Here is a 22,937-nt window from a genome sequence, read left to right on the forward strand (position 1 = left end):
ATGGGAATTGGCCAAACCCCAAGGTGTCTAGCCTTTGACCACTGCGACCTAGGCTGCCTGGGTCACTTGAGTGGAGCTATACTTTGGCGACGAGTTGAGATCTCTCGGCATTTTTGATGCCATCAAACTCTCGACTATCGAGATGAACTTCGATCGATAGCTTGTGATGGTTGGCTTCAACTTATGATGTTTAGCCACCAACACGATAGACCTTCCCTTCGGCCCCCTTGGTCCAACAGTGCTGGAAATTACAACCATACTTGGTACCTCTCCTACTGGCCTCCTAATGGACACTTCGCTATCCGGGTACATATTCGAGGAATGTGTCATTGAAGCCTAATGAAGGGAAACCAAAGGCCGTCGAAAAAGGATGTGTAAAAATTGCACAAGAACTTTTTCAACTACAACACCTTACCCACTTCGTTGGCTCAGAAAGGGAATATCTTAAGAAAGGTGAACACGGGGCTTTCTTATTCTACTGGTACAACAAGTACATCTTTTGCACCAAATCAAATAAATGACTGACTAAGAACATGCCAGTCGTAGAAGCCCTGGCCAGCGGTCATGTCCTGGCCCTTAGCCCGACTGTCCTTGCCAACCTTACCAGGTGCTTGGCTGCAGCTACCATAGGGAAAATCAACCTCCACCAAAATGGCCAACTCTGGGTCTTCCAGCTCTGGCTGCAAGTTTATTTCTCAACACTACGGCTAGAAGTCCTAAGCTTCAACTCCTTTGAAGGAATGGGTCTTAAGCTGGCTTCACGCACTATCCCTACTCACTCGGCTGAGGAAATTTTCAAATATTTCTTCGGTATATAGAACTTATCAGAGGATGAATTCCAAATCTGTCGACTATCCATCTTTCATCATCATTCCACAATTGGCATGGGAAGAGGCCAAGGAAGCTGATATTCGAAAATCCTGGGGATCATTTATCATCACTTGACCTACCCTATGGTTGTGAAGCTCGATGAGGAAGCTGGGAAGTCTAGCATCCCAATTTCCTAACTCGTCAACTAGGCTATCTCTAGGGGTGCCTTATGCCATTCCTTGCTTGTCGCTCACTTTTGAGCTGAGAGCGCCTCTTTGGCTCCTTAGAAAGGGAATGCGAGGTAGCCGAGAAGGAGTTCAAAGAACGGTACTCCAGATTCCGCCTTCAGCCGAGTACTGCAGAATCTCGATGTGTAAGCACCTTTGCTGACTGGGGGGATGTTTAGACCAAGGATTTCTTCAATACTTCGGCCGAGGAAATCTTAACAAAATTTTTTGGATATCGACCCAAAAAAACTCCTACTCCAAAATCCAAAGAAACAGTCCAAGATATACATCTGCTTATATTATTTCCTTTTGTTCATTTATTCAAACTCCATTCTGACTCGAGCTTAGTTTTTCCAAGTAGTCGTATAATAAAACGGGCCGATGTGGTGGCAATGGCTGCGGCAAAAAAAAAACTCGCCCCTCTTCTTAAGAAGGCTGCAACCATCGCTCATCCTGCAGCCAAATTAACTCCAACAGCAGCCCCTGCTGCACCGGTTGTGTCTAGCAAACGGCCTCGCTCGAAGGTCCAAACAACAAGCAGCTTTGCCAGGCCTTAAAAGCACATCAAGAAGAAGGCAAAGAAGAAGGAACAGGAAATTCACGTCATATTAAGTCAGACCATGGGAACAACCATGTCCCTTCTCTTGTTGTCCAAGCCTCAATGAGAGTGTTGTAAGTTCATCCCACCACAAAAATCATAAAATCATGGTCGAACCAGTTATTGCACCATTAGCCGAGGGTCTTGCGACTTTAGGGCTGGCAGTTGCTCCTAAAGTTAGCCTAACAACTGTTGCCTTGGCCACCATGACCAAGAAGACCTATCCCCTTAATCCAAAGAAAGCAATGATCGTCCTGGAAGAAGAGGTACGACCATTCTCCTTTTGTCTTTTTATTTAAACTATATTTTCTAACTAACAACTAATCTTTCTTTGTCTAGGAGGACGAAAGCAAATGACCCTCACTGGTGAGGCGCCTTCGATCAGCTGAACTTCCATCCACCAATCCTCAATTGATGGTCGAGGCGTCTGACCAAGTTGACACTCATGCAGTCGAAGAAGGTGCATGACATGGAACGGTGCCTCATGTTCAGCTCGAACCGACAGTGGAAACGCTGGTCCATCCCCAAGACCAAAATCTCGGCATTCCTCCTTAGGAGGCTACTTCAGCCTTTGTAAGACTTATTTATCATTCTCTTATTAATTTTCTGCCTTAGAACTCTAAACCAAGAAAATATTAAATGCCAGGTGCCCAACCGCTTATTTCACCAAAAATTTTATGCGCCAAAGGGCATTATTTATATTTCTTGGCCGCCCCAATGACCATTAAACATAGATAACCTCAACCGGCCGCATGAACTAAAAGGTTGCCTTAAACACTAGGCTCAGCCATTAAGCTCTCTGGGTTTGAGCAACGAACTAGTAGACATGGTCAAAATCTCTTTTTGGCAGGTCTAACATATTCCCCTTTTTCTACTGCCTTTTAACTTAGAATTTTTTCTAACAATTTTTCTTTTTGTGCAGCCTTTATGGGAGGTTGAGCTTGATGCCTTACTCTCCAATACTTCTGGAGTGGTTGGGCCTTCTGCCACCATTGCCGAGCCTTCTGTGACTACGGCTGAGTTTGACGCCTTCATCAAATTGCAGGAGCTTCTATCCCTTTTGGCCTCATAAGTCCTTCAACGCAAAGGCCTCGACTCTATAGAAGAGTGCCTAAACGACCTTGCAGCCGGTGGCTTGCTGAGCACCAAAAGTGTTGTTCATTTATCCAACGTCCTAGAGTGAACTCAGCAATACTTTTTTGAAAGGGCTCTTCAGGAAAATGACGATCTTAAGGTTGCAATGGTCATTCATGAAGTTATTCGGTCAAAGGTCGAGGCAATAAAAGCAAAGAAGACACAGCTGGTCGACCTTGATTATTAAATCGCCGAACTTCAACGTCAGAGGTTGATCATTGCTTTGGAGCTCAAAAAGGATTTTGAAGTGAATAGGTCTCGACTGACGGACTACGCAGCTGGCTCAAAGCTGATACAACAACTACAGCTCAAGAAGAGAACAAGGCAGGCTGAAGTCACGATGGGCGAAGTAAGGTGGTTGGAATTGAAAGCTGCTCTTGAAGCCTTCCTTCCTTTGACCCCTTAAGACTTTGTTTTTAGTAGTATGCTGTTGGATTTTTTTTTTTTTTTTTTTTTTTGTGTATGTAATTCTACTTGTACGCCCTTTTGCAAAATTAACGAACTTTTTACACTTTCATTTCCCAACTGAACGGATAATTTTTCTTTAAGAATTTCCCGTTGATTGGTAATTTATTAATTAAACCAGTCCGATCCTTGAGTTGGTATGCCCCCTTGTCGAGAACTTTATGGACGATGAATGGTCCTTCCCAACTCGGCCACCATTTCCCGAATCTAGGATCCTTAATTCCTAATGGCAACACGGTTTAACCAAACTAATTCTCATTCGCCAAACGTTGTTTGTCTAACTCGTCGATTATAAGCTCGCTCGGTAATCTTTTTCTGTGCCATTAATATATTGTAGGCATCAAGCAGAACTTCTTCCAAGTCTTCCAAATCTTGCCTCATGGCCTGACTATACTCGTCACTGAACAATCGATTACTCGCAATGACTTTATGCTTAGCTCGACTGGTAGCATCACATCATGCCCATAAGTGAACGCATATGGGGTCATCCCGGTTGTTGATTGGAAGTTCGATATGCCCATAATGCTTCGTTTAACTTCAAATGCCACATACTAGGCTTTTCTTTTATCATTTTTTCAAGAATACCGATCAAAACTTTATTACTTGCTTCGGCTTGTCTATTCGCCTGTAGGTAATACGGCGTCGATTGATCGAGTCAAATTTTCAAACTCGCCATGTATTCCTTGAATTTGTCGAATGTAAAGATCATACTGTTGTCTGTTATATAATTGTTTATGGTACGTCGAATCTGGTCACAATGTTTTCTTCCAAAAAATTACAAACTTCTTTAGAAGTTAACTCGGCGTATGACTTTGCATCGACCCACTTAGTGAAATAGTTCGTCACAAGAAGTATCCATGCATGCTTCGCTGACCCAGAAGACAGCGTAATTTTGCCAATCACGTCTATGCCCCATCCTCTAAATGGCCATGGGTTGGTGACCGAGTAAAGTAATTTGGCCGGGACTCTCTGTATAGGTCCATGAATTTGACATTTTACACATCCTCGTGCGTACTCAATACAATCTTTCAGTTAGAAATAGTGGTGTCGGTGGAGCAACCAACGCATCTTGCGTCCGGATTGATGAGTTCCGCATATTCCTTCATGTACCTCTGTAATCGCTTGGGTGGCCCCTTACAGGCCAAGGCATAATAAAATAGACCGTCCTCGTCCTTTTGATACAACTCGTTCTGGTACATTACGTAATTTGTGGCATGTACCCTTGTTTTGCGGTCATGGTTGCCACTAGGATTACCAAGATATTGCACAATTGACCTTCTCTAGTCGTCGGGTAATGTCTCGACCGCGCACACATCTATAGGATCTTCTCGTTCCAACAACAAGGGTAGGGACATAATTTGTGTACATATCACATGGTCATATTGGAGAACTTGTTGATTAACCAAGGCCAGGTGTGGTCGTCGCACCACTGGTATAACCTGGCCTAGCTTGCCCCAAAGAGTTGTGCTTTGGAGGCTATTTGAGCCAATTCGTTTGCGTCAGTGTTTGAAACTCGTGAGATGTGCTTAAATGTGATGCCTTCAAATGACTCAGCCAAATAGCTGGCAACTATGTGATATAGCGAATAACGTCTGTTTGAGCAATGACATGCGTAACAGAAAGAAGCATGTAATGCCGTAGCTTAGATTTAGCAAAAAATAATGCCAAACAAAGTTTCTCGACAGGTGAATAATTTATCTCGACTGAGTTAAGATTTCGCCTAAGATAGAAAATGGCCTGTTCCCGTCCCGTGTTATTGTCTTGTGCAAGAAGACAACCAACAGATTCCTCGATGGCTCAAATATACAACTTAAGTGGTTTATCGCACCAAGGTGGCACAATGACAGGTGGAGTGGTGAGGGAGACTTTAATTTGTGTGAAAGCATCTTGGTGCTCCTCACGCCATTCGAATTTTTCCAAATCTTTAAGTTTCAAGACCGTGGAGAAAGCTCTCATCTTCCCTATCGAGTTAGAAATTAAACGGTGGAGAAAATTGATTTTACTGAGTAATGATTGTAATTGTTGGCGCCCACCTCAATGCCATGATGATGTATGAGAAAACCTAAGAAGTTGCCCGCTGATACACGAAATGCGCATTTGGCAGGATTCATTTTAAGGTTATGTTGGCGTATACGAACGAAAGTCTACCAAAGATCATCTAAATGTGTTCAGCGACGTTTTGATTTGACTACAACATTATCAATGTAGACTTCGATGATGGTGCCAATTAAATCATGAAAAATAGTATTCATAGCGCGTCGGTATGTGGCATCAACATTTTTCAGGCCGAATGACATGACGACCCATTCGTAAGTCCCGAATGCGCCCGGGCAATGAAAAACAGCTTTGTGGATGTTCGCCTCATTCATAAAAACCTGGTGGATAACATCTCGTGGTTTGCTGTTGCGTCGATTAACAAATCTGAAATTGGCATTGTATATTCATCTTCAAAGGTTGCCAAATTCAAATTTCGAAAATTGATACAAATATGTAGAGTACCACTTTTCTTTAAAACTGGGACAATGTTTGCCAACCATTTGATGTATCGAGTTATCCGAATAAACCCAACTTTTAAATGTCGAATGAGTTCATCTTTTACACTGAGTTGTACTGTCGTTGAGAATTGTTGGGGGGTTTGGAGGAATGGTTTATAACTAGGTTTGATGTGTAATTTGTGCTCGACGGGCATACGATCTAAACCAGGCATCTCATGGTAACTCAAAGCAAAACAATCCTTAAATTCTTTGAGTAAATTACAAAGCTCGGTTTTCATAGGTTAAGGTAACAAAGCACTAATAAATAAAGGCCGCGGTTCTTCGGTTGTTCCAACATTTATTTCCTCTAAAGGATCTTTGACTTGAGGCCAACTGTCTTTGATCTCGGTTGGGGCAACTTGAACCTTGTCTAGTGATACAACTGGACCGTTATCTCCTACGGCCAGAAACTCTACTAAGTTTACGCCCGAATTTGGTTGCTTGGAAATAGCATACCAATGGGCCAGCAGTCGTTCCATGGTGGATGAAATCGTGGCCTAGCTCCTGTGGTGTTTGGTATCAAACATCAAGGTCAGCAATCAGGTTGGCCGACCTGAGTCTTATGGAATCCTAGAGAACAGTCTCGGCGCCTACCTCGATGGCTTTCTGAATTGAGATCCGAGTCAACCGTCATTCCTCGTTAAAACCTTGCAAGGTGATGTAGCCGACGTGGTCGTCGTAATAGCGAGCCTGAATCATATTAGCCTTGAACGGTTGATTATCGGTTGGATGAACCACGATCGATTTGTCGTCCCAAAAGATGAGGACTTGACATAACGACGAGGGAACTCATTTAATGGATCCAGTCATGATCGAGCAATGCATTATACTTGGTCTTCGAATCGACTATGAAAAATGTGGTCACGTGATTACGACCTGTAATATTTACTTCCAGCGGAAACACTCATTTGGTCTGGGATTTGTCATCGACAAAGCTACTCATGGTGACCTCTGATGGAATAAGTTCGTCATTGAAACAATGTAATGCCTTCATGATAGCAACGGGCATGATGTTGACCGCTCCACAGTCAACAAAGATTTTGGAGACCAGATAGCCTTCAATATGAGTCGTAACATATAACGGCTTTAAATGTTGAGGATTAACGGAAGAAGAGCGGGGGACAGTTTGGCAAAAGCTGCCTTAAGTTTATCTTCTTTGATTACTTGCTCGGTTTCTTTAATGGTGACGAAGTCGACTTGTGTTGCTTCCTCGGCAACCACGTCGCTATCTAAGAAATTTGGTTGGGACGCGGTTTGCTGAAACTTAGCAGGTAAAACGTAGACCATGTTGATTTCCATATTTTCGAGGACTGAAAGGCCCATTGGGTCATGATTTTCATCTTTTGGATTTTCATACGAGCCATCCTAGTCTTGAGTATCCTCTGCTTGTTCATCTTCTGCTTCAGCGAGTAGTTGTTCCTATGGTACATCCACCAGACCTGTTTCATCCTGATCATCATCCCCGAGCTTGCTTAACATTGGGATTTGGTTATATTCTTGTGAAGCCTTACAGGTCCACTTCTGATAGGTGATGCATACATCCCTTGTGTCGAGGTAAGTATCTAATTGTGCTACATGCTCTTTTTCGTTGGCCGTAAGGCTGAAGAGGGACACAGTTGAAAAAACTTCAAAATGATATCGCATATATTAGAGGTCATCAAGAAAGAAAATGAGCTTAGTGGTATCTATATCAGTATATGGTTCAACCTCGAAGCCGACAACTCGAGCCTCATATATATGTTGGAACCTGGCCTTCATCCCTGGATCTGTTGTCTTTTGGATGATCTGTTCGGCATCAAGACAAGTTGGTGCCATGTCAAGAGCCTATTGACATGTTTTTGGTAGGCCATATGGGTCATTAGCAGAATGTTTCTTGTGAAACTCCTGCATGTATTCCAAAGCTTCACCGAGATATGATGGGGGGAAGATTTTGTCAGACTTTAATTAATGGCTTTTGTGAGGGAAATGGAGGAAGTTTACTTTTTGCTTTCTTCCTGAAATGTTCGAAACGGGCTTTCATCTCCCCATGTCAAAGGAGAAGTTTGATGTGCTTCTCAGATTCATCAATTGTGGTTTCAAAGTCACAATCAATCACATTTTTTCCTTGAAGTAACTCGGCTATGATTGCAGGAGGTTGTCGATCATCTTCGCTACATGTTGTTTCTTTTGGCTGCCATTTAGTAGTCAAGGTAGCCGGGGCCACTTGTCAGCGAGCCATGTAGTCTATTCGTTAACATTGGCCTTTTTGCGATTTAGACAGTGTGTTATATACTCCGGTAGGAGAGTTATAGCTATACCAACGTTGGTCATGTGGCTTTAGTGGCTTGAAGGTTCTCTGATTCGCGGATGAGCTCGAACTACTAGAGTTGCGCGAATAATAATCCTTATTATAAAACGATGCATTAAAGTCAAGTCACTGTCTGGCTGAATGTGGCTTGCAATTTCATGTTTGAGGGCCTAGATTATCGAAAACTTTCTAGTGTTGGCCTGCGCAGAACACCTTTTGAGGTATCGTTGCGACCATGGATGACTATTGTGGTATTGTAGCCTGAAATGGCTTCTCCTTTGGCTTGGTTAAGATAATGTTTGCTTTGCACCGACTACACAAAACCATCGCCCTGTCCCCTTCCTCAGCGCTAGAGTCTGATATGGACTCGACGATAGCCAGTCCTTAAAAGTCTTTGGGCGGTTCATTTGAAAACAAATCAATCTTTAATTGTAGCCGAGAGTTTTGTTTTGGGATGAATTGCATTGGAATGAACTTGACCTTTCCTTTTCCTTTGTTTTGGGTAGATGAGCATCTACCATGCTTACCGTTGCTATAGGGAAAGGATCGGTGTCAACACCCATTTGTTTCTCGGGAAACTTGAGCTTACCATTATTGATCCAGCTTTGAATGGCATCGCGAAATATGACACAGTTGTTTGTCATATGCTTGTTCGAGTTGTGGTATTTGCTAATTTTTTCCTTTCAAGTCTTCAGCCTTGGGAATATTATGCCCTGGTTGAAGCTTAACGATTTTCACGAGCAACAATTGGTCGAAGATGGCATCGGCCTTAGTGATGTCGAAAGTATAGACTTTTGCTGTTTTAAAGGCAGCTTCCTCAGAGGCCGAACGGGTTTTGGCATCTTTGATATTATCATGGGCCAATTCTTTGCGTACATATAATTATTGATTACTATTTCGACCACGTTAAGACTGGTATATTGAGATTCTTCGCCTTTGGCCGTTGCATAACTGACTATAGGGTTTTTGTAAATCGTTCCTTGGGATGGGAGCTTTGAGATCTTTTCTTCTCGAAGCTAATAATCGTATTGCTCGACATGTTGAGCCAGTTTGTACATGTCTCAGAAGTTTGCCCCCAAGAATTTCTTTTTGTACTCCATATCTAGGTCGTTTAGAGCGAGCCTAACGAACTTTACTTCAGGGAGAGGTATTCAGCATCAATTTCTGGCCGATTTAAACCTCGTAAAATATTCCATTGGTGATTCATTAGAGGCTTGAGCCATCTTGGCCAAGGAAGACACTATACATATATCCTTGGTCAATAAAACTACTCATGAAACTTCTCGACTAATTCCTCCCAACTTTGGATGGAGTTGGGCAAAAGGTTGATATACCACGCAAAGGCTAAGCTGGTTAACGAGAAGTTGAATAATCGTAACTTATGGAAATCGCTATTAGCATCCCCATATTGAGCAAAGAATCGAGCTACGTGTTCTAATGACGATAGGGATGATTCTCCAGCAAAAAGGCTGAAGTCCAGAATTTTGAATCCTTTGGGGTACTCGAATTTCTCCACGAAGGTTGGATATGGGTGAATGAATTTTGGAAACTTCGGCCCCTTCATTAAGGCCGAATTAATCATTCTTTCAATCTCGACCACATTAACAGACGTCATTTCTGTTCTCTGGTCGGATTTGTCTGATCTACTACTTGATTCTCCTCTTTTTTCCAAGTCAATCGTTTTGAGCCGAGCAGGTCCTGCCTCGGCCTATGTCGTTGGTAACAAATTGTTCTTAAGTGGAGGTTGTCGGGAACGATCAGCGGGTCCACAAATATGGACTTTATTAACCAATAGTTCAAGCCATCTTTTTTGTATAACGCTATTATCACGCATCTCCTCGAGTATGCTTTTTACTTCTCGGCTGAATATCTATTCAAATTGCCGAGATTGCTTTTCAAGTCGTCTATGAAGAAACAACCCAGTTGGTGGATCAGAGCCTTCACCATCATCCTCATCACAATCCTCTATTATCCCTTCAATGAAAATGCCTTTGGTTTTGTTAGGGATTTCTGCACAACGAGGCTGACCGTCGAGACTAATTTATTTTTCTTGGCATGTCGCGTTTGTGGCCTCAAGTGTCATGGTAACAGGAGGATTCTGTGCCTGTGACAAGTTATCTTGTCCTGGGTTCTAGATTGAAAAGTTGGTCGTTGACTTTCCCATGATTGTTTTCTTTTTTACTGACCGTGTCTCAATGGTTATAAACTTTGTAGTTAGCACTGAGTCCCATGGGCGTGCCAAAATATTGACCCTAAAAACTACTAAGCCTACGTGGTGCGTAGGCCGATTGACTAACAAGTTAACTACGTCCTTCAATTATGTGCAGGGTATGCCAACTCGACAGGCAAGCTCGGTTGGGGAGTAAAATGCGTTGATGTTGCGTTGAGCGCACTGCTGACTTCTTGATCTTGCAACTGCGGCTGAGGAAGGAACATGTCTCGGCCTTTGGGTTCTAGAGCCTAAAGACAAAGTTGCTAGTTTTGTGAAGTTCAATATTAGATTCGGCTTTTAATATGCCGAATGTAGTAACCTGGTAACATCTCATTTCCCCGAGAAGGCTGATGAGATGACCTCTACCAACAAGGACTCGTAAATCCTCGTCAACCGAGATTTGGATAAGTAATCAGTCGACTTCGAAGCACTGTTGTTTATCCAAACTAAAGGTGCTTCGCGACCAACTGACTCTACGGCAACAATGTTGTTTATCTAAACTAAAGATATCACCGGTTACCTTCACAGTGTTGTTTATCCAAACTAAATATGTGTTGGAGGAAAAAAAGAAAATAAATATCTCAAGGTTGTTGAGAAGTTTCGTGTAGAGTGAGAGTTTGTGCAGGACAGTTTGTGTGTTGAATTGGAAAGCCTTGAATATATGCTCCCTCCTCTATTTATAGTGGTGAAACCCTTCATAGCCGGGCTAAAATCATACTCGAATTAGAACTTCTCAACCTAATCTGATTAGGTTTCGGTCAATCCTAACTCCAAAAAGACTTTGAACTGAGCTAATCATCAAACCAGATTCATCTCCTGAGTCTCAACGTCCTTGGCCTCTTAAGACTCCTCATTGCACTAGTTCTCTACTCATCCATCCTTATCTTAAACCAATTCATCCTGCAATAGGATTCGGCCAATCCTGACTGGACGGCCCGCAATGACTAAATGACATATGATAATTCTAGAAGAAGAATACTGGGTTGAGAACAACTCCTAACTCAGCCCAAAATAATATTTTGGGCCCAAACACCTACCCACCACACAAGATTTTTATTTTGATTTCTAATCATTGGGTAGAGGAAGTTTTGTGTATGCTCGACATACATAACATTTGTGTTACTGTTACAACATCTACAATGTAATTTACCAATTGAAAACAAGAAAATGACTTATTTACCCTATGTCAATACCTAAACAAATATAAGAGAGTAATGCTAGCAACCACCGTTGGGTCAGTCGCTAGCACACTTGCTGTGTGTGAAAGAGAGTTTAAAAACTATTTATAAAATGTGGTATTCCTAACATTAATGTTATTAATTCTTTCAAATTGTGAATGATTAGGAATAGTGCATAAACAATGAATGGTCTATTTAATATCTGCCAAATTGTCAAGTTGTTGGATCCCTAGGGCTTTTCTGGAAATTTCTAAGCCTCCTAGCCCCTTTGTACGATGCAAATTTTCAATAATTCTTTTTCATTTGTTGTGTCCTCTTAGCTCATGTGCTCGTTATTGTCCTTAATTCATCGTTGATTTTAATTATAAAAATAAATAGGGCTAGGTCTGATTTGAAAGCAAGTACTGTAAAACAACGTTGCTTTTTTAATTTCAATTTGATTTGGTTTGATTTGATATCTAAACTAATACAATTAAAATCTAACCAATAAATTTCAGTTTAATTTCGATTTCTTCAATTTCGGTTTAAGCTTTTTTCAAATTTTTATTTTTCAAACCCACACGGAAAATAGTGTGGCGGGTGTTGAAATAGTGTAGCTGAGTTTTGTGGGACCCTTACACATGAACCAGTCGCGGTGTCAGAAGTGAGAAGTGAGATGTGTGAACTGTGGAGTGAGACTTGAGAACCAAGCTGCACGGCCCCAGACGGAATGCCAAATGTTATTGCTTGATATGATTGGGTATTTTGGACTTTTTCGATACATCCAAATTCTCATGTATGATGATGCATCCCCTCATTCTATTTTCGTTTCCTCATTTTCTTTGTTTTCTTTGGTGGGCAACCAACGGCTAGTTGGTGAAAGGTATGAGAGGAGTTTATAAAAATTGTATTTTTAAGTTATGACTTAACTGAAATAATGGTCATTAAATTAAAAATTTATTAGATTTGATTTCTGAATTTTCATCATCAGAATCGTAGTACAGGGATCCTATCTCTAATTAAGTGATATTTCGGAGATCATCGTTGTAATTTCCTTAAAGATATGGCAAAGCTTTTGGTTGACAAGTTAAAAATTCAGTCTCAACATTTATAAGTTCATCAAATATGAGACACGATGTAAAGTTCATTTTGATAAATCAGTCGTATTTTAACTCTCACACACACATTTGAGATATAAAAACACATTCCAAACAAAATTAGGGTTTGTCCAGGCCATGGAATCACACCACCAATCTATATAGCAAATCTAGCAATTACATAGGCATATTCTATGGCATATTGCTAAGAATATTGGATCGAATTAATTCCTTCCCAATCTCAACGAGCCTAAGCAGTAATTTAAAAAATTAAAATAAAGGCACATGCATATATATTCAGAAAAGTACTTATTTTCGTCATCACATCGAATCGAATCACCACCGTCCACTTTCTGAATCTGACGTTCAGAAATCCTTGAGCAGCTTGCGAACCTGCTCCAGCGTCACAAACAGCACAACGGTAAAAGGCCCCTGCCGCGAAATCGTTGGCACAAAGCCTTTATAAAGCGCCATGGGGCCCTCCGAACGCACCGTTTTGAGAGCGCAATCCAACGCCCCCGAGTACGGCGGCTCAGCCCCGGCCTCCACTTTCATGTTCATCACCCGAGTCTTGATCACGTCCACCGGGTTCGACGCCACCGCAGCCACGAACCCCGCGGCGAAGCTCGCCGTCACGTGGGTCCCAAGCCCGTCGCGCATAATCCCATTGTCCACGATCGTCTCCTTGATCTGATCGTACGACGCCAGCTGCGACGCCGTGACAAGCATCGCACGGTTGATCGTCAGCGACGACCCGCGCCAAAGGCTCGTCACCCCTTCCTGCTTGACCATGCGGACGATGGCGTCCACCACGCTTTTGTAGTTGCGACGCTGCGCCGCCGGGAGCCTCCCGTCGGCTTGCATTCGGACCATGGCCACGTCAGCAGGGTTTCCAACGGCGGCGCCGACGGCTCCAGCGATCAACCCGGCTGTGATTTTTCGTGGGAGCGGCATGTTTCGGGTTGTCGGGTCTGTCCATTTTTGCTTTAGAATGTCGTAGAGGCCCATTCGGGTTGTGGAGTAGAGACTTTGCCGGAGCATGGTTGCGGAGATGCCGGAGAACACGGCGGCGACGCCTTCTTGCTGAATTATACGAATCCCAACGGTGATAGGACCCGCACGGACCGCAGGAGGTGGTGATGGAGGGAGAGGGATGGAGCCGCGTCGGGCGGCGGTATGGACGGCAGCAAAATCCGGGCGGACTGTCTGCGGAGGGGTTTTCGGGGCGTGGGTTTCGCCCTGGAGCTGCATTCGGACCTTGACGAGGTCAAGAGGGTGGGTGGAGCAGCCGGCAATGACAGAAGCGATGCCTCCTTCGACAAAACCTTTGATACCCATGTCGAATTTTCTCGGGAAACAAACAGAAAAGAATAATGAATGGGTGGTTTTTGTTTCTGGTTCCTAAAATCCAATGAAAAGAAATAATTAAAAAGAAAAATATAGATTAAGAGGGCCAGTTGGAATTAGGGTTCATGTCACTGGAGACGAGAAGATGGGAATGGAGGCGAAAGGCGATGGAGGAAGAGTGGGGGACGGAAGGCCTCTGAGACATATGCTATCCGCAGACTCACACGAAATAAACGGAAAGGATTAAACAGGTGGACTGGTTTGCAGACAATCCAGGGAATTCAGAATATTTATAGGACAAGGCAAGTGCCGGTTAGGAAAGAATTTAAGAAGAAAGGAAAGGCCCTCAATTGTAATTACATTTTTTTTTTGTTTACGCGGTTGTGGGCCCTGCCTGCTACCTCATGCATGCATTCCGACTCTTAAATTCCGTTTCTGAATTGTGGTTTAACCCAAGTCAAATTTGCTTTGCCACCGACGATTTGTATAAAGCCTTAATTTCTCTATTTCTTGTTACGTGATTGCGATGAGATAAATACAGAATTGTATACAATTAATTATATTTATACACAAGTTTACAATTCTATTTGATTAAGACCCTAAATGAATTGAGTTTTCTTTTATCAAACAAATGAATCATGGCATATTTACTTATTTGAAATGGGGAAGTAATGAATCGAAGAAGGAAAAAGAATGACGATGGGATCGACTAGTCTCCCCTAATTGATCTAATTCTTTAATTTTCGGGAGTTTAATCAAACTCAAGATCTCGAGTGTAGAAGTGAATATTCTTAACCAACCAAACTACAAACTCCTAAATAAATATATTTATATTAGTTACCAATTCTAATTGGTCGCTCCCGATTTATGATTCTTCACATTTTCACAATTGCCAAATCTCCCACTCCCGAATCGCCGGTCCCACTCCCGAACATGTGCTTCATAGCATACAACGTATAAGTTGTACCCCTATGGGTCGGTTTGGTGGGATGAATAAGATTGGTAGGAATGAGTTACATAACTCAAGTGTATGGTTGGGTTACATAACCCATCATATTTTCTCTTATTTCGGATTTGTAGCCAATTGAATTTGTTTTACAATTTTTCTCACAAAAAATTGGCTGAGCTAGCCCATTTTAATTGAAAATAACTCATTCTATCCTGCCCACCAAACGGGACCTAACAACTCAACCCCAATAATAACCAAGGAATATTCCTACTTTCATGTGTGTTTTTGTTTCTTTTTTAAAGAGGAACAACTGGTGGCAAGTCATGGTTATCCACCATTTTCAGGGGCCGGGAAGACTCATAGAGGCATTTCAGCCTCCCCTTGGCCACAAGTCTGGCTTCCACACCAACAACGGGTTTTGAACCCGAGACCTCCAGTTTTTAGTTTTAAGGAAACCCTCGTAATCCGTCATTTATCACTGGATCATCAGCTCGTGGTTCTTACTTTCATGTTGATGTTTGTTTTGTTGATCTAAATTATTCAAGCAAATGTACATGCTATTCTTCGAGTCAAATTTTCAGTGTCTATAAAATTCTTGCGTTTCAACAAAAATAAAATTATTGTGCCACAAAGGGTTTAACTTTCACGAATGCGTCTTGGATGATCTACTTTCACTTTGGTATGTTAAAGCATTTGACGCCTGCTAGCACATAAACATAATTCATTTTGTTTTGTTTTGTTTTTATTTTTGGCTCATTGCTAATGTAACTAAATTCACTTGCCCTCATAACATTTAATATATTTTGTCAGACTTCTATGGCTGAGATCGCGAACCGTTGTCATCTATTAGCTGTCGTGCATCCTGGAATATGATCTAGTAAGGCACCTAGCTAAATCCATTTCCAACAGTACTATATTGTGCGGCCCATATTTATTGACCGTTGCAATCCAACGGTTAGTTTTGAAAATTTTTCAATGGTAACTTTTTAATTCCAACAATTCAAACCTAATTAAATTAGTTTTAATGATCAAAAAAAAAAAAAAAAATCCAATGACTCAAATTTAAATTTAATGTTCAAAAATATATTATTAATTAATCGAAATCAGATCCAACACCAAAGCACCAAAAAGTCTTAAAATAAAGCAAGATAGATTATACAGAAACTAATTCTAAAAATTGTTAGCAAAATAATAAAATAAAATAAAATCAAAGAAATACAAAATTTTAATAATTGATAAAGTTGGGGTGGGAATTATAGGGCTCTTACCTTTGGAGGAAAAAAAACTCACTAACCTTATACGTATAGATGAAAAGTTAAAAATATAGAGCTAAATTTTAAGAGAGTTTATATCACAAATGATCTCTAAAATTGACCCACCCCATCAAGATGGCCCCTAAAATTGAAAGTTGATCAATTTAGTCCCTGAAAATGTGTGTTGCAAATTAAGTCCTTCCATCACAATTATGTCAAAAATTATGTTATGTATGCGGCACATAATAAAATCCCACAGGTCTACTTGAATATTGTCACGTGGATTAAAAATATTTAAATAATGAAAATTTGTCACATAACTCAATTCTTTTCATTTTTTTTCCCACTTCATCTATAAAAAAATTTCAGACCCCTGCTCTCAAACTGGTGAGGATCCTCTCCGAATCCTCTTTATGAGGATCTCAAGGATCTTCGAATCATGTCCTTTATCGTATATCGTGTGATTAGTTTTCGTCAAATACTGTCATGTCTAATTTTAAATAAAAGTATTTAAAATAATTTATTATCGCATAATGTACTATGAACGGGCACGATTTGAAGATCTCCAAAATCCTAAAAAAAAATAAAATTCCGGAGAGGATCCTCATTCCTCTCAAACTACTCAACCCACAGTTACTTATGGTAGATGCGTAGGCATATAGCCCAACGGTGCCTGTAAGCGATGCGAAGGGCAAGAAGACCGGATGTGAACCGCCAAAGTCTTGACCTTCTGGGTGTCGTACTAACTGCACTAGAACTCGAACAACATTGGGAAGCCTGGCAAACGACGAATGTGAGAGTCGAGAGGACGTTTTGCCATTTTCTCTTTTGCTTAATTGTTAAAATGATTAAAAATAAAATTATTGAATCACAGAAAATAAGAATAAAAAAATAATTATATGGAAAAGGAAATGTCAATTTTTAAGCTACTTAAATACCTATTTTAAGCTAATTAAACATAATTTAAACATTTTTTATTCACATGGAAATATTTAGTTAGAGTTGTGGCATCCACTTATGTGTCACACCCATAACAGAACTTTTAACTGATTTATGACGGAATGACCATATTGATTTGCGATCCCATTTTTCAAGGACTATATTGATCAATTTTCAATTTCAGGAAACATCCCAATTTCAGAACTTTTTTGTGATAAAAAACCATTTTAAGATATCTCACCCTTGAGTTGGAAATAGCCTTAAGTGAATGCATTATTATTATTATTATTATTATTATTTTTAACAAACGATATTATTTACACTAAGGGAGTAGGGAAGTTGGCTAAACCTCATAATGAGCTAGCAATAATATAGTTCAAATTCGCATTTGACTAAAATTGAACCTAAGACCTCACACTTACAAATAAAAAAGAATACAACTAAAATGTAGTACTAAGTAGTAAGTCAATGAATTATTATATTTGAAAGCTTAGACAAGTCAAAGCAGTGACATTCAATGATGTTAAAGACACCGTAGACTCGTCTCTACCAATAAAATAAAATAACATTAGACCGTAGAGTCCTGAAGGGTATGCAAATTGCAATCTTGAAATCTGCAACTACTTGATTTGGTTGTCTACCTGGGCTCATCACTCATCAATCATCTCCTTTTGCGGCGGTTAGTGTTGAATTTTATTTTATTTATTTTATAAAGGGTGGAGATCGTTTTTTTGGGGATTTTATGAAACTTGTAATCTGAACCGTTTATTATATATTATGTCGTTAAAAATTATTTTAAATTTTAAAATTTAATATGAATAGCATTTTACGAAAAATGACCATATAATATATGATGGCCAGTCCGAAACACGGAATCTCTAGGATCCCTAGAAGGATCTTGCAAAGATCTTTTCCAAGTTTAGAGGTTGCATTTGGGAAATTAATTCAAACATTCATATGGCTTTTCAAAAATCAATGGGATCTTATTGACTGGACTAGGATTCCCACTTAAAAGACAAATTGGCCTTTATGGTCATGGGGGCTTTAACTACCGAACATGTGTCCTAGTATTACCATGAGAAATTAGGTTCGAAGGAGGGACGTGGTTGAATGAATTTTGTTATAAATTACCGATTTTTTTTTTCTTTCTTTTTTGGCAAACTGGAACTATGTAAACTAGGCAAAAGATGCCCAACAATACAACAAAAGCCAAAACATAGGCAATCAACCAAAAAATAAACAAGAAGAACAAGGGGGTAGAAGACCCAACACTCAATGTTCCCCCCTTGCACCTCCCACACAAAATTAAGGTGGTCAAGGTAAACCATCTTTATTCAAAACATACACTAGCGAGGATGGGGGTCAATCGACCCAAGACACATCACACATCTCCGCACATCTGCACGACGCCAAATGGCCCACCTCTAAATTGGCTAATCTTGGAACCCAAGACCAGCGATAGTCCTGAAAGGCTTCCCCAAGCTTCAAACTCTTTGCTGAAATAGGATAAGCCTATTATCTGCCCTCAAAGATTAAACCTCGCATGCATGAAATTGTTCCTTGAGAATTAGATTCAACCACCACATGAGTCAAATTCAAATAGAGACCCAGCTCATAGCCAGCGTGCAAAGCCAACGCTTTCACACTAGCCACACAAGTCGCATGAATCCTTATTCTACAAGCCGCAAGAAAAATTTCCAAAGAACCCTGAACCACAACTCTTGTATAACCAAACCCCGTAGCAATATTCCAACTTGCATCAACATTTATTTTGACAAAAGGAAGATTTGGTGGTAGTCATCGAACCTGTCCCTCCCGACGAGATGGATGTTGTCCCATGCAACTTAAGGTAACCTGCGTAGCATCAAGGAAAACAGCAACACTGGTGGAAATAATGGAGAGGACCTGTAATGGGTTAAGAGATGCATGTTAGAATAGGAAACTACACCTTGCTTTCCAAATATGCCAACAAGAAAATGCAATGAGAGACATAACGCGCTCCAAATCTTCCTTCTAGTGAGCATTATCCTGGATAATAGTAAGAAGCAAATTTCCCCACAAAGTAATTTCCCTTCTGTTCACTTGATATGTTAAAGCACCCCTAAACCAAATAGCTATCACCTATGGATAGAAGAGAAACAAGTGTTCAATCGACTCCTCATGAGTATGACATAAAAGGCAAAGCGGTGAAGGCGCTGATTTCCGGTTATATAGAGCTGCCATTATAGGCAGTGCACAATGCAAAGTCTTCCACATGAAACATCTTAGTTTAGGGTGAGTCTTGAGTTGCCACACCCGCTTCCATAAGATCGCTAAATTAGATACAGCCGATGAGGAGTGTCGGGGAAGTTTGTGAGTGACTTGAGAACGTTGCCAATGATAACTAGATTTGACAGAATAAACACCAGTCTAAACAAGAGGCCACACCAACTGATCCTTTAACATAGTATCACCAATTGGAGTTGCCAAAATAGCATCAAGCGCATCCACTGAGATAAACGGTCTAATAAACTCAACATTCCAGTCCCCAGTTGCTGGATTAATAATGAAATCCATAGTGGTATTATAGCAAACCTGCACATCTCTTAAAGGGATAGGGTGACCATCTGGAAGCAAGGGCAACCAATGATCCCGCCAAAGCCTAATCTGATGGCCACTCATCACGTACCAGTGGGCTCCATTTAGCAGAAGATCTCTACCCCGTAACAAGCTCGGCCAAGCCCAAGAAGCTTTGCCTCCCTGCTTAGCCTCTAAAAAAGAACAATGAGGAAAATATCGAGCCTTCAATACCTTCGCCCACAATGATTCCAGTTCCTGAATTAATCGCCATCATTATTTTGTTAAGAGGGCATCATTAAACTCCATAAAGCTGCGAAAACCCAACCCCTCTTGAGCTTTCAGAAGTTTAAGATTATCCTTAGAAACCCAATGGATATGCCGTTCCCCCGTAGCATGCCCCCACCAGAAATCTGTAATCAAAGAATCCATTTTCTTACAACTAGTCTCAGGAAACTTGAACAAATTCATCTAATAAACCGGGATTGCCTGAACCATCGCTTTAATCAAAACCTCTTTCCCTGCCTGCGATAGAAGAGCATGTTGCCAACCTTGAATTTTCCTCATAATCCGATCCTTCACATAAGCCAACCGCTTAGATTTGGATCTTCCCCACATAGCTGGCACACCCAGATACGTCCCAAGATCATCCACAATTGGTATTCGCAGGATAGCCCCAAACTCCTCCGATAAACCCGCGGGAACATTCGACCCAAAGAAAACACTAGACTTTTGAAGATTAACCTGTTGTCCCGAAGCCTCACAATATATCTCAATTAATTTCACCAAATTGTGGCAATTCTCCTTATCTGCTTTAAGAAACAGGAGGGTATCATCAACAAAGAAAATATGTGAGATAGTAGGGCCATATAGATTAAGTTGAACTCCGAACAGAGCATGCTGCTCACACGCCTGCGAAATGAGTAGAGAAAAAACCTCACTAACGAACAAGAAAAGATAAGGTGATAACGGATCCCTTGACATAAGACACGCGATGTAGCAAACTTTTTTCCTGGGGTACCATTTAGAATGATGGAAAAATTGACCGAAAAGATGCACTGAAGAACCAGCGGACACCAATCTTGATCGAATCCCAGACCCTGCACGACGGCCACTAAGAAGTCCTACTCCACTTTGTCATACGCCTTGTGCATAAAATTTAGTTACATATATTCATAACAATTGAAAAGCAAATTAAAATAAACATGGAAATGAAACGAGGGAAGAAAGAACTCTGAAAGTCTCCAATGGATGCAAATCGCTTGCGGCACAAGGTCCTCTTTCTCCTATGGAAGCCACGACACACTCCTTCTTCTCCCAAGGTTGCGGCACAAGTTATGTTCTGAATGTATGGGGTCTGGTGTGAATGAATGAATCAATGTAAGGGGTGCGGCAAAAAAGTGAAATACATATATATAGTGCACGGCAAAACCCTAGGAAATCAGAATTAAGGTTAGACTTAGCAGAAACAAAGGATTAGGGCTCCTAGGGTGCGGCACAAGGCTTGGGAATTAATTCATAGCCCAATTAATTTATGATATGGACTTATACAATCCAAATCCAATAGGAAAAGGGCCAATTCAAATCAAAATCCAAGAGGAAAAAGGTTAGGGAAATTCGCCCAAAATTAGGCCTTTTAGAAACAATGTGTTTTGTGGCTGATTTTGGGTGTTTCTAGAAGAAATTAAAGGGGGAAGGTGATAGGAGCATATTTATGCGACTTAAATGGCTTGTTCTCGTACATTTACGTTATGTTTCTTTAGTTATTTTAGTACTTTAAGCTATTTTCGTGTGTTTGTAGGTCCAAAGGGCTAAAGGAGCAAAAAGATGCATTTTGGAGACTTTTGGAGCACTTTTGGGCTAAGGACGGATAGCTTATGCTTGAAGCCAAAGTGTTGGACGAAATTGAAGACCTAATTGGAGCCAAAGTGTTGGAACCTTGTTCTCTTTAGTTTTAGGACATTTAAACCTTTCCTAATCCCAATCATGCCATGCATAACACACATCCATTCTAACACATTGTCATTGCACATGCATTTCCTTCATTAGTTAACCCACATGCACTTATCACTTATCATCACCACATATCATATCACTTATCACTTATCACTTAACATAACATCCACCTACTTCACCTACAACATCCACTTCACCTACAACATCCACCTACTTCACCTACAACATCCACCCACTTCACCTACAACATCCACCTACTTCACCTACAACATCCACCCACTTCACCTACAACATCCACTTCACCTACAACATCCACCTACTTCACCTACAAATGACATAGCCATATGTTCCCTTCACTACTCCTATAAATACCCTTGCATTCATTCATTCAATTGACATCTCAATTTCATACACAACACATTACAAACACATTCTCCCTTCCCTAGCCGTGAGCTTCCCATCTCTCCCCTTATAATCCAAACACCATTTTTCCATTTCCCTTCCACTTCTACACCACTCCTCATCCATTTCCATAATCCCCCAAACCTCACCTTAGACCTTGTGCTACAACAACGAGGAAGAGAAGAGTGCCTAAACGTTCATACAATTCAAGTTTGAGTTGTTGGAATGTTTAGGTGTTTCTTTGATTTCAAAGTTTAAATTCAATTCTCTTTGTTTTGTACGTATGAGGAATGGAAGAGAAGAGTGTCTAAACGTTCATACAATTCAAGTTTGAGTTGTTGGAATGTTTAGGTGTTTCTTTAATTTCAAAGTTATGAGGAAATAAACCCCCCTTTAGCTAGGGGGTGATTCGAAACTATGTTTATATTTGCAATATGAATTGATTAACTTTCGTTGGAATTTCATAAGTTGTGGATTCAATGTGTTTAACCGTTTGATTGATAATTTATTTATGAATGTTTATTAAGAATGCGCGCTTAATTTTCATGCATAAATATGACGCTAGAATATAAGTGAATTTCACCTAATCATTATGAACTTATATTCACAAGTAGTGGAGGTTGTTTATAAACAATCGCGTTAAATGAATTCTTGGCACTAGTTTCATGCGTATTCCATAGTAACGAAGGCCTCGTCAACACTTATAGTTTTCATAATGCTTAATGATCTTTGATTGTATCTTTATTGTGCTGTTCACGTAAAGGACTTTTGGAGAATGTTGTGAATTGCGTTGCGCAAACCCATCCAATTCATTAACTTAAGGAAAACTTGACGGTTAATTTAAGCGGATGATAGCAGCATATTTATGCGACTTAAATGGCTTGTTCTCGTACATTTACGTTATGTTTCTTTAGTTATTTTAGTTCTTTATGCTTCTTTTGTGTGTTTTCAGGTTCTAAGGGCTTAGGGAGCAAGAAAGTGCATTTTGAGGCTATTTGGAGCATTTTTGGGCAT

At 40.7% G+C, this 22,937-nt stretch overlaps 2 protein-coding genes across 2 annotated transcripts; both read right to left on the reverse strand.

Moving 5' to 3' along the window:
- Positions 1-12,647: 12,647 nt before the first annotated feature.
- LOC137734596 (mitochondrial uncoupling protein 5) lies at positions 12,648-14,259 on the reverse strand. The gene has a single exon (XM_068473836.2). The coding sequence runs from the start codon at positions 13,857-13,859 to the stop codon at positions 12,888-12,890; it is 972 nt and encodes a 323-aa protein (XP_068329937.2). The 5' UTR covers positions 13,860-14,259; the 3' UTR covers positions 12,648-12,887.
- A 5,777-nt stretch (positions 14,260-20,036) lies between these two features.
- On the reverse strand, positions 20,037-20,589 carry LOC137724941 (uncharacterized). Its single transcript, XM_088684971.1, has 2 exons — positions 20,536-20,589; positions 20,037-20,477 (listed from the first exon to the last, which is right to left on the reverse strand). The coding sequence occupies exons 1-2, from the start codon at positions 20,587-20,589 to the stop codon at positions 20,037-20,039; spliced, it is 495 nt and encodes a 164-aa protein (XP_088541097.1).
- Positions 20,590-22,937: the final 2,348 nt, after the last annotated feature.

Source organism: Pyrus communis, chromosome 15 (genome assembly GCF_041283825.1).
Source record: "Pyrus communis isolate YQ-2024b chromosome 15, ASM4128382v1, whole genome shotgun sequence".
Taxonomy (NCBI): Eukaryota; Viridiplantae; Streptophyta; class Magnoliopsida; order Rosales; family Rosaceae; genus Pyrus; species Pyrus communis.

What these genes read in the sequence shown, in the direction of transcription:
- LOC137734596 (XM_068473836.2), bottom strand. Translation starts at nt 13,859, where the DNA reads ATGGGTATCAAAGGTTTTGTCGAAGGAGGCATCGCTTCTGTCATTGCC.
- LOC137724941 (XM_088684971.1), bottom strand. Translation starts at nt 20,589, where the DNA reads ATGGTACCCCAGGAAAAAAGTTTGCTACATCGCGTGTCTTATGTCAAG. An exon ending in TGTCTTATGTCAAGGGATCC is followed by an intron (nt 20,478 to 20,535) that starts GTTATCACCTTA and finishes CTCATTTCGCAG; the next exon opens with GCGTGTGAGCAGCATGCTCT.